This window comes from Bactrocera latifrons, unplaced genomic scaffold, assembly GCF_001853355.1.
Source record: "Bactrocera latifrons isolate USDA-ARS-PBARC rearing strain unplaced genomic scaffold, ASM185335v1 scaffold_432, whole genome shotgun sequence".
Classification (NCBI taxonomy): domain Eukaryota; kingdom Metazoa; phylum Arthropoda; class Insecta; order Diptera; family Tephritidae; genus Bactrocera; species Bactrocera latifrons.
Genome location: NW_017537082.1, coordinates 74,054 through 86,728, shown reverse-complemented (window position 1 = coordinate 86,728; position 12,675 = coordinate 74,054). Strand labels below are relative to the sequence as shown.

At 36.6% G+C, this 12,675-nt stretch overlaps 3 protein-coding genes across 3 annotated transcripts in view; 1 reads left to right on the top strand and 2 right to left on the bottom strand.

Annotated features, from left to right (window-relative positions):
- Positions 1-2,461, top strand: part of LOC108972861 — a 3,490-nt gene extending 1,029 nt beyond the window's left edge. Inside the window, exon 2 of the mRNA XM_018939741.1 lies at positions 2,024-2,461. Coding sequence (XP_018795286.1) covers positions 2,024-2,419 — 396 coding nt within the window. The 3' untranslated portion in view covers positions 2,420-2,461. The remainder of the gene's footprint in view (positions 1-2,023) is intronic.
- Positions 2,462-2,497: 36 nt separating this feature from the next.
- LOC108972862 (general odorant-binding protein 99a-like) lies at positions 2,498-3,440 on the bottom strand. Its single transcript, XM_018939742.1, has 2 exons — positions 3,197-3,440; positions 2,498-3,101 (listed from the first exon to the last, which is right to left on the bottom strand). The coding sequence occupies exons 1-2, from the start codon at positions 3,260-3,262 to the stop codon at positions 2,688-2,690; spliced, it is 480 nt and encodes a 159-aa protein (XP_018795287.1). The 5' UTR covers positions 3,263-3,440; the 3' UTR covers positions 2,498-2,687.
- A 7,809-nt stretch (positions 3,441-11,249) lies between these two features.
- Positions 11,250-11,887, bottom strand: LOC108972865 (general odorant-binding protein 99b). The gene is made up of 2 exons (XM_018939745.1): positions 11,779-11,887; positions 11,250-11,710 (listed from the first exon to the last, which is right to left on the bottom strand). Exons 1-2 carry the CDS (start codon positions 11,818-11,820, stop codon positions 11,297-11,299), a joined length of 456 nt encoding a protein of 151 aa, XP_018795290.1. The 5' UTR covers positions 11,821-11,887; the 3' UTR covers positions 11,250-11,296.
- Between the last annotated feature and the right edge of the window lie 788 nt (positions 11,888-12,675).

Here is a 12,675-nt window from a genome sequence, read left to right as displayed (position 1 = left end):
TTGTTCAGGCGTAAGTTTTTCCATGATGAAATTCCAAACAATACTGAACAATAATGACATGACAGCTGTAAAAACAAAAAACTATTGAAAAAAGTACCTATACTTGGATCACCCAAATGAAGTATACAAGGTACGTTCCAAAGTAAACAGGACTTAAAAAAAAAACAGAATAAATTGTTTTTCGGAAAAATCAATTTATTTTATTCAAAATAGTCTCCTTCTGCTTCATTACAGATTTTTGCACGGTCCATAAGCACGTCGAATGAGTGTTTTAGCTATTGGCCGGTATGGCCGCCAGTATACCGGTGCAAGCCGTTATACGTCTGCATAACGCTATTTCTTTTTTCATGGGCAAATGCATTTTTCCGAAAAGGAAGAAGTCGCACGGTGCTATATCAGGTGAATACGGGGAATAATTATTGGTTAAAATATGATTTTTGATCAAAATTCATCAATTGAAACATTTCGGTAAAAGTTTTTCCAAATTTAATGTTCGCTCTTTGTTCGAAGCTCATTTTCGCACCGGTAACACAAACATACTGACACTTAAAACGCAATAACTCCTCTTCCAATTAATGAAATGTCATGAATGTTACTGCACAATGGATAAAGATAGCAGATTCTAACGCACCAGTCGACATATAGATGACGCCACCAGGTGGCGCTAGATTAAAAAAGTCCTGTTTACTTTGGAACGCACCTTGTAAGATCAATTTCAAGTTGGAGCAGTGGAACAATTACCAAAATAGAGTTTTGAAATGGTGACGGTTGCTATGAATAAAACATCTTATCCAAAGTTACTAGTATCCTCCATTTGTAAGGTAATAAAGTAAAGTAAGGTAATGGTCTAAGCGCCTGACTATAATAAGGATAGGAGTTGAATTTCGCATTCTATATTTTTGATTTAATTGATTTTCGAGTTGTATGTTTTTTTAAACATGTGACTTTCATGGAGAAATAAAACGCATTTAATTTAATGATATGGCCAAAAATTTACCTTTATTATAAAGATGAGGGTTTGCCATTATGTTCTAAAAATCATTTGGGTCAAGTGACCGCCGCGGCTGACTCGATAAAATTTCAGCCAATAGGCCCAATTTTTGACTAAAAGTTTCATTAAATAAATTAATTGCTTTGTTGGCTATAGAGCATATATCAGAGGTCGTCCACATCAAAATCCTCTATTTCAGGGATGAAAAAGTAATTAATCATGACTCTAAAGCTCATTCMCTATTCACTGTAAATATGGTCTAATGGTGACATTTTGAGGATGTAGTTAAGAGCTATCATCTCTCGAAATGCCAAATTTTTTTTTATTGACGTCTTCATTCAACACATTCTCACCGAACCTGTGAGGTGTTTGGTGGTCGATCAACTTTAATACTACCACGATTAGTAAGGTTTCGTCGGTTTAAGAGGTCGAATGTCGTCCAGAACGAGGCATGTCTTCRACAATCTCACGAYCGTTTTTGAAGGCATTRTAAYACTCGTAGGTTTRTGTTTTTGATAAAACTGAATCACCGTAAGTACTTTCCAACATTCGCTATGATCRCTCACACGAAATTCCTTTAGTAACACAAAATTTTAGACAAACTCTTTGTTCGATATTTTTATGCACTGTAAAAATCGCAAGGCACTACTGAGGTGTACCGACTTAAGCAGCTGCTGTAGACAAACTGATTGACAGATGGCGCTCATATTTGGCATAGTAATTAAGGATAGTCCTACCAACTTAGCAAAATACATAATAATATAATTTTTTTTAAATATCATTTAATTACAATTTCTGGTTGCTTTATTGTCACGATGTATGCCTGGGGCTGAACCACTATAACGTAGATTACGGTGGCCAATCTTCCCAATAGCAGAGATGATGAAAAATTCGCACTGTAGAAGCTTTCTGAATTTATCAAAAGCACTTTGAGGATTGTTTATAATAGAAAGGAATTACTTTTAAAGCCAAACCTAAATATACAGTGGTAAATAAAATTCCAAGATAATAATTTGTTTTTCTTCATTACAGTCTCTCAAGCCCGCAAAAGCAGTACCGATTTCCGAACACGAGAAAGCATCTCGAAGACTTTACAAGGCGCACGGATTTTGTGTTCAAAACAGCTCTACGCCCACGTCAATGAACAAGGAGTACCGTAATACCGAACAAAAAACCGGCGCCTACTTGCGTTGCGTAGCTAGCAATATGGGCTTATGGACAGATGCCAGTGGCTACCACGCCAAGCGCGTGGCGAAGTTTTTCATTAAAGAGCACAATGAGAACGAAGTGATGACCGTAGTGGRCTACTGTAATCAAAAGCATCAGCAAGCGGATTTGGATTTGTGGGCTTACGAGGCGTATCGYTGCGCGACAGCAGGACRAATGGGTGTTTGGCTGAAGGAGTACGTAGTGAGTGCGAAATTATGAGAGAAACCAAAWTTATGTTCATATATGATTTACATATATATTTACTGATATTATATGCTAACATACACACATGTATTATTAATTTCTTTTACGATTAAAATCATATTTATTACAGTTCACTGATTTTCGAAACTGATTTTTAATAACTGTATGTGCATATAATTATGCCAAAAACAACAAATATTTTATTTTTACACAAACAGATGTGCTTGCTTATCAGYAAATAAACAACAAWCGTAATTATGYATGTGTGTGTGTGCAAAGCAATTTAAGCGACATGATTTCCCAYACGCCTCTCTTCCAACTTGCGACCGACATCCTCCTTGAACCACTGACCCACCCGACTGTTTAGCACACACTTGAAGGCCCTATAACACCACTTGAGGGTCGGCTCATTCTGTGCATTCCGATTGCAGTCGCTCAATATCGGCACCAGCACTTCCGTATTCGCCTTATCGCGATAAAGTGCCGCTATGTGTTCGACATTGAAACCGGTGCGATCATTCCATAATTTCAACTCTGTCCAAATGCAGTGCACATAGCGCTGGACCGGCTCCTCGTCCGGATAATCAAAGTTGTCGAAGCGACGCTGATAGGAGGCGGCCAAGCGCTCACGCTGGAAACAACGCTCGCCCGCGCTTAAGAAATCATCCTCTGTCTTCTCCTCGTAATCGGCGTTGATCTGTCACACAAACATTGGCGAACACACAAAAAAGTCGAGACAGTAAACAATGCAATTAAATTAAACTGTTGCCGTGCGRTTATGTGTGTACTTACGTGYGCGAATAATGCAGCAAAAAGAAGAATGAAWACGAACGCTGTGCACTTCATTGCTTGTSKCATTGTCCAAGTTCAGAATGCAACTGAGAAGTGTAAAGTCACTGCTGGAGCCGTTAGACGTCAAAACTACAAACAGTGCAAGCTGTCTGTATGTAAATATGGATGAGCGAGTGCAGTTCACACGAAGCAAAGCCGTATCACTTAATCGCTAGCCAAAAATAAAACTGTGCGCTGCTTTGAATTCCGCTCGAGATTTGGATTTGTGTGTAGGAAACAAGAAATATTAATAAGGGCTTTACTATCATCGGCTCAAGAGCKAATATTTTACTTCCTACATACTAACTTGAGTTCATATGCGAGAATGAGAGCTTCGAAAACATAGATAAGCAATTGTTTTTAATTTTTCCAATTCCAAAGTCTCTGTTTATAAACCAAATACTTTTCCTTCGAAATGTGACATTTTCAGTCCCATTATGCATATAATAAAAAACTTAGGAACTGGAATGCACTTCACAAATAAAGAAGTTTCCGCACAAGAACTTGATTTTGTCGTTTGTATGGTGGTCCGATGTAGGTGAATCCGACAAATGCGTAGCTTCTTGGAGATAAAAGGAGTGAAAGATAAATTCTCGTATATATAGACACACGGACGGACAGACATTTATATAAAGAGTGCCATAAAAGTGGAGAATGGAGTCATGTGGAGAAGATTACGCAAGTGAGTAAAGTTCTCTGAGGGCGTTTCACTTGGGAGTGGCCAGAAACAATTTAAATCAAGTATACTCTTCTTCTTTATTGGCGTAGACACCGCTTACGCGATTATAGCCGAGTTAACAACAGCGCGCCAATCGTTTCTTCTTTTCGCTACGTGACGCCAATTGGGTCTTTCACCACCTGGTTCTTCCAACGGAGTGGAGATCTTCCTCTTCCTCTGTTTCCCCCGGCAGGTACTGCGTCGAATACTTTCAGAGCTGTAGTGTTTTCGTTAATTAATTCGCTGAATTATGTCAATGTCGTCGCATATCTCGTACAGCTCATCGTTCCATCGAATGCGATATTCGAAGTGGCCAACGCGCAAAGGACCATAAATCTTTTGCAGAACTTTTCTCTCGAAAAATCGCAACGTGGACTCATCCGTTGTTGACATCGTCCAAGCCTCTGCACCATTTATTACATTATACATACCAAGACGGGACGGTGACTTATAGAGGTTCGTCGACAGAGGACTTTACATTCTCAATTGAAATATTCTTAATATGATATTTTTTAYCCTCTTTAGAAGAAATAGAGCTATTCTAAGATTCTGCTATACTATTTCTTACTTTTCAGTTACACATGAAATAAATATATTATATTTTGAACAAAAAAGTGGAAAGATTGTAGGGTAAGCTTGGTTGGTAAAAATCGCTAAGTTGCGGAGCACAAAAAGAGAATTTATACAATGAAGCTCAAAAATGTTCACCAATATGTTCATAAACTTCCAATCATGCACTGTAAGAAGAACTCTATTTTCAGCAAATTTGATAGGCAAAAATTGTAATCTCACATTAGGTTTAAGTAGAAAACATCGATAAATTAAAATATCAGCATGACCAACAACATCAACTGATAATGATGAACACGACAGTAAAAAAAAGGATTGGTGATTGAGAAACGACGATTAAAAGTCAGACATCTTACTAGCATCGTTGGAGTATTTGAAGGATCAGMGAAAACCATCTTGCAAGATCATTTGAATATAAGAAAAATTAAGCACGACTGGTTCCAAAATCGCTGAAATTTTTCGAAAAAAAGCGTTGCGTTAACCTCTGTGAAACAAAATTTTCTGACTCCCAAGATGTCAACAAATGTATTATTACTGGCGCTGAGTATTGGATCTATGCTTACGACCTGGAAACAGACAATCAATCAGCCGAAGATCGTGCAAAAAGTGAGACGAAGTAGAAAAGACCAAGGTAGGTAAGGTAGGTCAAAAAACACGGTTTTGTTGGCAGTTTTTTCGATTATCGAGGTGTGATGCACTCCGAATTCCTTCCATTTATGTAAAAATATATTTAAAGAGCCCTTAAATATTCGTTTTTCCTATTGGGCGATTGTGTCTCCTAATTATCAATGTATGCTGAATAAAATATGCAGATATTATTAATAATATCGATAATGGTATATTAACAAACGATATTATAAAATGTATCGATAATTGTATATTGACAAATTTTTTCCAGCTCTATTTTGTACCATCTATTCCTACCGTCTACTGCTTGCTTTGTCTATAAATAGAGAATTGTCAACAAGCTATTCGTATTCATTCATTTAGCTTCAAAGTTCACTATTTTCCCATTAAGATAATTAATCGAACTGATAAAAAGCATCCGTACTTTTTTAGGTAGTTCAAATTAATATATTTTAAATAGCAGTTGAAGCGAAACAATTATATAAAGCTATAGTTTATAAATCGACCCAAAACAATCACTATTAAATCAAGCTCTAAATTAATTTACCCAGTAACCGAACATTATTACCACTTGTGAATATTTCAACAATTATGAATTGTTATTAAAAATAGTAGAAATCATTTATTAGTAGATTTTTTGTCTTACAAATTATATAYGAATAAATCAAAAGCCACCGTAAAGCTGAACTTCATCGAAATAGCTCATTGTTTTTATATTTTCTTCTAATTATCAACGGCGCTGAGCTGCCATGAAGCTTGTTAAATATGCCGGTGCTTTTCCAATTACTTAATGTGCACATCAGCTAAGTACTAAACTTATTTATTGCCACTAACTTACAATCATTTCTTAGAATAATTAAAAGTAAGAAAACTGGTAATTAAACTGTGAGATATTTTATTTGCATATACGAGTACATATATATATACATCAGTCCACAACTGACCTTATCTCACAAGCAATAACCACATCAATTGCTACGGTTTGTAACTCATTTTTATACTCTTGCAACCAGTTGCTCCAGAGTATTATAGTTTTGTTCACCGGACGGTTGCACGTATCACTTAAAACTAAGCAAGATAAATATACAGTTATAGGCTGCTATATATATTTCTGGCCTAGGCAACACTAAGTGTCRCCAGGTGCAATCTGACACTTCCATTGGAAAGTTTGACATTTTTAGCATAACATCACTCAGACGTTTTGTCATTTAATCGTGAACTGTTTTATTTAGAGGGAATTAAAAAATTCATCTGGGCCAAAAAATGGAATTAACTCGTGAACATTTTCGTGCGATCATTTTTCACAATTTTCGACGTGGATTATCATGAAAAGACTGCATCGGTAATATAAAATCTTTAATCTTAAACTAAAATCTTTGTATGGCTATGAAGCACCATCCTATAGCACTGTGAAAAACTGGTACAACGAATTCAAGCGTGGCCGACGCTCACTCAAAGACGAATTCCGTGAAAGTCGTCCAAAAACAGCCGTTGTGCCAGAAAACATCGATGCCGTACGTGAACTGATAATGCAAGACCGTCATGTAACATACCTTAAGATAGAGGCATGCCTATGCATTTCTCCCACCAGCATACATTCGATATTGCATGAACAACTGGCCGTAAAAAAGGTTTGTTCTCGTTGCATCCCGCACAATTTGACAATCGCTCAAAAAAATGATCCTGTGGATTGGTGTAAAGAAATGCTGAAAAAATACGATCGCTGTGCTTCAAAAGACGTTCATAAGATCGTCACAGGTGACGAATAATGGATCTAAGCGTATGAGCCCGAAACAAAACAGCAATCGACCGTGTGGGTCTTCCAAGACGAGCCAAATCCAATGAAAGTTGTTCGTGGAAGAAGCACTTCGAAGCGAATGGTCGCCTGTTTCTTCGGCAAAACCATTTGTTTGCCTGAAGTCTTCGGAGAAATTCGAAAAACGAACAAGAGAAGACGAATCATTGTGCACCATGACAATGCGAGCTCTCACACATCGGCTCAAACCAGCGCCTTTTTAACCGGCCAAAACGTCGAATTGATGGGTCATCCGCCGTACAGCCCTGACTTGGCACCCAATGACTTCTTTTTATTCCCACACATCAAGAAAATAATGCGTGGTSAACGATTTTCGTCGCCAGAAGATGCTGTTGAAGCATTCAAAAACCATCTTTTGGAGGTGTCTCAATCGGAGTGGAGAAAGTGCTTCGAAAATTGGTTTGAGCGCACGCAAAAGTGTATAAAKCTTGATGGAGAATATTTTGAAAAACAATAAAACCATTTTCGTTGATAAATATTCCTATTTTCATTATTAGTCCAGAAATATATATAGCAGCCTATATATGTATAAATGACCAAAAAATACTGTTAAAAAAAGCTCGTAAATCAAGAACTAAACACACAAGAGACATTAAATTTTACCACCTAGATGGTATGAGAAAGCTTTATGGGAGSCGATATGAAAATTAAACGATGGACATGGCACCATCCACTTTTTGGTGAAATCCCACATCTCGGGACTCGACCAACCGATTGCGGTGTTACATTGTGAAAATGGACGAAATCGGAAAACAACCACGCCTACTTCCTATTTCGCAATTTAAAATTTCACTTGATTYGTTCAGTTTTCAGTACACAAATCAAGAAGTAATTCATATAACGTCATAAAACTTTGCACGAATAATGTCTTTAGTGTGTGCCACTTTATGTTTAAATCCAATAAACACTTTTCAAGCGCCTAGTATTTGGACCCCAGTACCTATAGTTGACTTTTGTCGGTCAATGTGTGATATACTATATATACATAACTGAAATTAAGAGACAATCCTTCTCTTATAATGGTATGTGTCTATGTCAAAAATGTTCGGTTGCACCCGAACTTTATCTTTCTTACTTGTTATATTTTCAATTCAATACAATACATACGTATATACAAATGAATGTATGCGAGCACTTGCTTCAGCATGCATGACCTACGGACATGTCCATTAGGGTGTACAAAAAAAAAGCGGTGGGGATTTAGGAAAGAAGTGACAATTAAGGGAAAATTTGATTTTTCAAAGTTTTTGAAGAACCCTTCAATACTTCGTTTCCTTTTGGAAAGAGTCAAATTCAAATGATTTTAGTTGAGAGCTTAAAGGGGGTAGGGAATCCTTTAGTACCGTCAAGAAACGAAAATTTTTCCCCTTTTATTATAGGCGAATAAAAGCACATCACATCCGATTTTTGCAWTTTTTTATTGAACTACAAAATAAAAATTATTTTAAGTAAAAAAAAAAATGGCGGAAACATCAACGATCCTGCTGATACACATATTTTCAGCCGTCAACTTCTTGTCTAGGCTTGTTATCGGAAACGAAAAAAATATTTTTTTTTTTTTTTAATTAGGAAACTTTTATGAGAATTATTGAGAATTTCGGAAAATTGGAGATATAGGCCTGGATTTTATAAAAACACCAATGAAACTTCGGGATTATGTTTTTTGAAGCAGCAAGAAGAAATATTTCTCTGTATCTTTTGAGAAAATTGCTGTAATGACAGTTATAAAATCAGGGTTATACCTTAACTTATACGTAACTTATACGTTAATTTATTTTACTAACGGTACTTAACTGGTTAATTTTGTTATTACGCTGAACAGCATTTGTCATATTATATAGCTCAACCGAAAAATGTTATACATAATTGAAATGAGAAGAAACCGTAGATGGTTCATATATTTTTACTTCTTGAAGAATTTACATACTGTAATTAATAAATATGTTTTCAGAMAGCTCMAAKTCGAAATTTGAAYAYAAATACTTAGATTTTGRACCCAAACTTCGAAAAACTAAAAAKAAAACTACTTAGGACTGAAACTTTCGAAAATAATTTATTTGAGACAATACTCCCAAAAAAGTCGATTTGCCCATCTAGTGCTATTGTCGAAATATTTCGTCTGAGATGGTCTTTTCTTAGTGGCATATTTTCATACCTAGGTCTTGAAGACTAAAACGCACTTTTTATTGATAACTGTGTATTTGTTCCACATTTTGTGTATGATTTTAATGTTACCCTTATACTTATTCAAATTTTTGACTCATCCATATGTGATATGAATGTGTGTAAACGTATTTACGTTTTATATTGTATATACATACAGATTTATAGATACACTGATATATATATGTATATTTATAGACATACAAAACAAGAATATTACCGATTTGTAGTTGTAATTATAAACAATTATATTTACATATACATTGTGACAAAAAGCACTCGGAAATTGTAATTTAATTCCCCGGGTAAATGATATTTCAAAAAAAATGTAGTTTGCTAAGGTGGCAGGACTGTCAAGAGATCCCTTCGAATGATTTTGGTGGATATTTTATGTATGATACGCGTTCTTGCTCGACTCGTCCCGATAAAGCTGACTTTTTTTTCAAAAGGAGTACAGTAAACAGGTTTCAGAGAGACAAACGGTCAATGAGGAGTTTTATTTGACCGTATTGAAGCATTTGCGTGAGAACATCCKTCGAAAAAAACCAGAATTCTGGAAGAACAATTCATGGATTTTACACGATGACAATGCACTACGCATCGAGCCACGATTGTTAGCGAATTGAAAGCCAAAAACGCGATGAATACCATTGATCAACTAGCGTATTCATCAGATTTTGATCCGTGTAATTTTTTCTTGTTCCACAAACTGATATTGCCGTTCCGTGGAACCCATTTCAGTCGATCGATGGATAAAATAAAATTTGCTAAAGGAGCTGAAGGCTATCCCAAAAACTGCTTATGAAAATTGTTTCAAGGACTGGAAAAGGCGTTTGCATAAGTGTATTACATCTTGTGGGGCTTACTTACCATTTCTGGGATTTTGTCACAAAGTATATAAAGATGTACATATACATGCATATATACATTTGTAGAATACAACTTAGTTTTGTATATATTTTTATTATATTTCAGTATAAAGTCACACCCCAAAATGAATGCAAAATATTAAGTASGTGGTTGTTATGAAAATAATTTATGGACCGATTCTATGATATATGAATCACTATAGTAAACTAAAATGGATATTTGGTACACGAGACTTAAATAAGGAGTGGACGCTTTTAAATTGGTTGTGGTAACGCATGGTTATGTTCACTACAAAGCTAAGGCATGAGCCCTCTAAGACAGCTGTAGACGCTTGTTCTTTGTGATTCTGAAAACTGTTGGATATAGACCACCAGACCCTTACAGATCGGCTGATAGTGAGACTACAGAGATGTTTCAATTCCAATCTGGCAATAGCTTRACAATTTAGAAGAAATTGGTAATTTGCGTCCGGCAAGGTATGTAATCTCACTGTCCAATCAGAATACCTAGCATGGCATTGAGGTGAACCTTGCTAAGGCCAAGTATGACCACCCACGCGTTACTTGATTCTGACGGATCTCAGAACCTCAAGAGTTTCGGTTGTTGACAAATCCAACGCTAAAGCGCAAGTAGACATCAATGGAATGACTCGTTAATAATCTGATGAAATTGCAGTTAAGGTGCCCACCCAGCAAGCTTATCTGTTTTGTAGTTTCCGCAGTGACCAGCTACCCAAACAAGTCAGATGACAAGATAGTTTGATGCTACTGATAAGGAGGTCAAACTCTCCTTAACTAAACTTCAGGGCACTATCAGTGAGCTCAAGGGGCAGTCTTGAAGCTCTGCTAATGTGCTAATGGTAACAAATGCAAACCTTTCTAAAGGAAGCTGCACTTCTAAGCAGTACATCTACCTTGTTCGCAGCCAACTTTACAGTTACTTGAAAGATACTGAAGGTAGCAGGTTGGTAGTCTAAGGCTGAAGTTGACCTTCTGGCAGAAGAGACCCTCTCTGTTAGCAAATGATTGGTTATTAAACTATATCCATACAGTTTCATAAGAAAATTAACTTTAGGAACGAAAATCAGTATATTAGAAAGAGAATTAAGAGGTTCCAGAAAACATAAAAAAATAATTATGGTATACTCGACCGATTGCGACCAGAAGAGAGTAAAGACATGTTGAAAGCTAAGTTTTGTTTTGTTTTGCCTTCCCTTTAAACATATGTATGTATACAAGTAAAACAAATAATTTTGGAGTAAAGATATATTTTTCGCACATTTTTTTATTTAAAAACATTATTTGCTGCTTTTTTTGACGCCATCTTGCACCAATTGTGCGTTGTTCTTGAGGAAACAGGTGAAGCCACGATATGCACGAACGCATGCGTCATCGCCAGCGGCTTCCTTTGCGCAATTCTCAATAGCTCCGTGTGTAGCGTCTGAGTGATCGGCATTAGCGCCCTCCAATTGGTGGTGTATCTTGTGCACATCGAAGCCCTTTGACTCATCGAACAGTTCGAACTTCTCTAAAACGCACTTCAAATAACAGTGAGTTTTCTCATCATCCGGAAAGCTCCCCTCCTTGTACTTATCCACCAGATCCGAGGGAATACTCAACTTCGAAACACATTCATCGCGATAGCGTATCAAGTCCTCTTTGGTTTTGACCACATAATCGGAGTGACCGGCATGATCTGCGACGGCGAAKACCTRGAAACAACAATCAGRTRGAGTCGTTGAATAATCRAACTGGTTAAAWAGTATGCATTCTTACTAACCACAGCCAAGAGCAGCGACAGCAGAGCTAAGCAGAATTTCATATTTATTTGTTATCGTTGAACGAGCTACGTTGAGCGAAGTATTTGGAGCGACTGTTGAGCGGTGGCGGCTCGCGCGCGGCTTTTATAGCACGTGGTCTTCACAGCAAAAAGAGGCAAATGCAATTCTCAGCTAAAATGATAATGCAAATACACACTTGTGTAATAAAATTTATATAAAGAGAATATAAGCAAAGTGCATCTGGTGCCAGATGCTGCCTCTTCGCCTTTTTCATCGACTCACCCACTTTCTTTCCGCTTTTTATTGAGTTCAATCGGTATAATTTATTGTAAATACATTAAGTTTCCATTTCACTTAGTTACAAATTATGAAAATTATATGCGTAGCGAAGCTCCAACTAACACGGGTATACACATTAGGGTTACATATTTACTGCACAGAGCTGATCTTCTTGGCATGCACTTAACACAGAGATGAGATACACTCACTAACTTGTCGCAGCAAGTATTCTAACAAAAGTAAAATGAAATGATTGCGATATACGAATATTTTATAAACACAAATACATATTGGGGTGGCTCCTCTGGTATGACATCTTTTCAGGTAAAGTGTATACAGAATGACGGAGTAAAGTCAATCCATATTCAMGCTCCGAGGAAATCTGAAGCGCTTATTAAACTCTTCTTATTCTTCCGGGAGACTTTTCTGTTCCAAGAGAACGTCTCGGCAAATGTTTCTTGGAGTGTTCGTCATTATAATCCTTAAATGATAGCATGTAAGACTTGTTGGATTTATGGTCTTTAGAATACATCAGGAGATCGTCATAAAGACTATTTTCTACTTCTAAATGAAAAAAAAAAAAGAAAATGTACTTGTAGCTAACAAATTGTCCATGA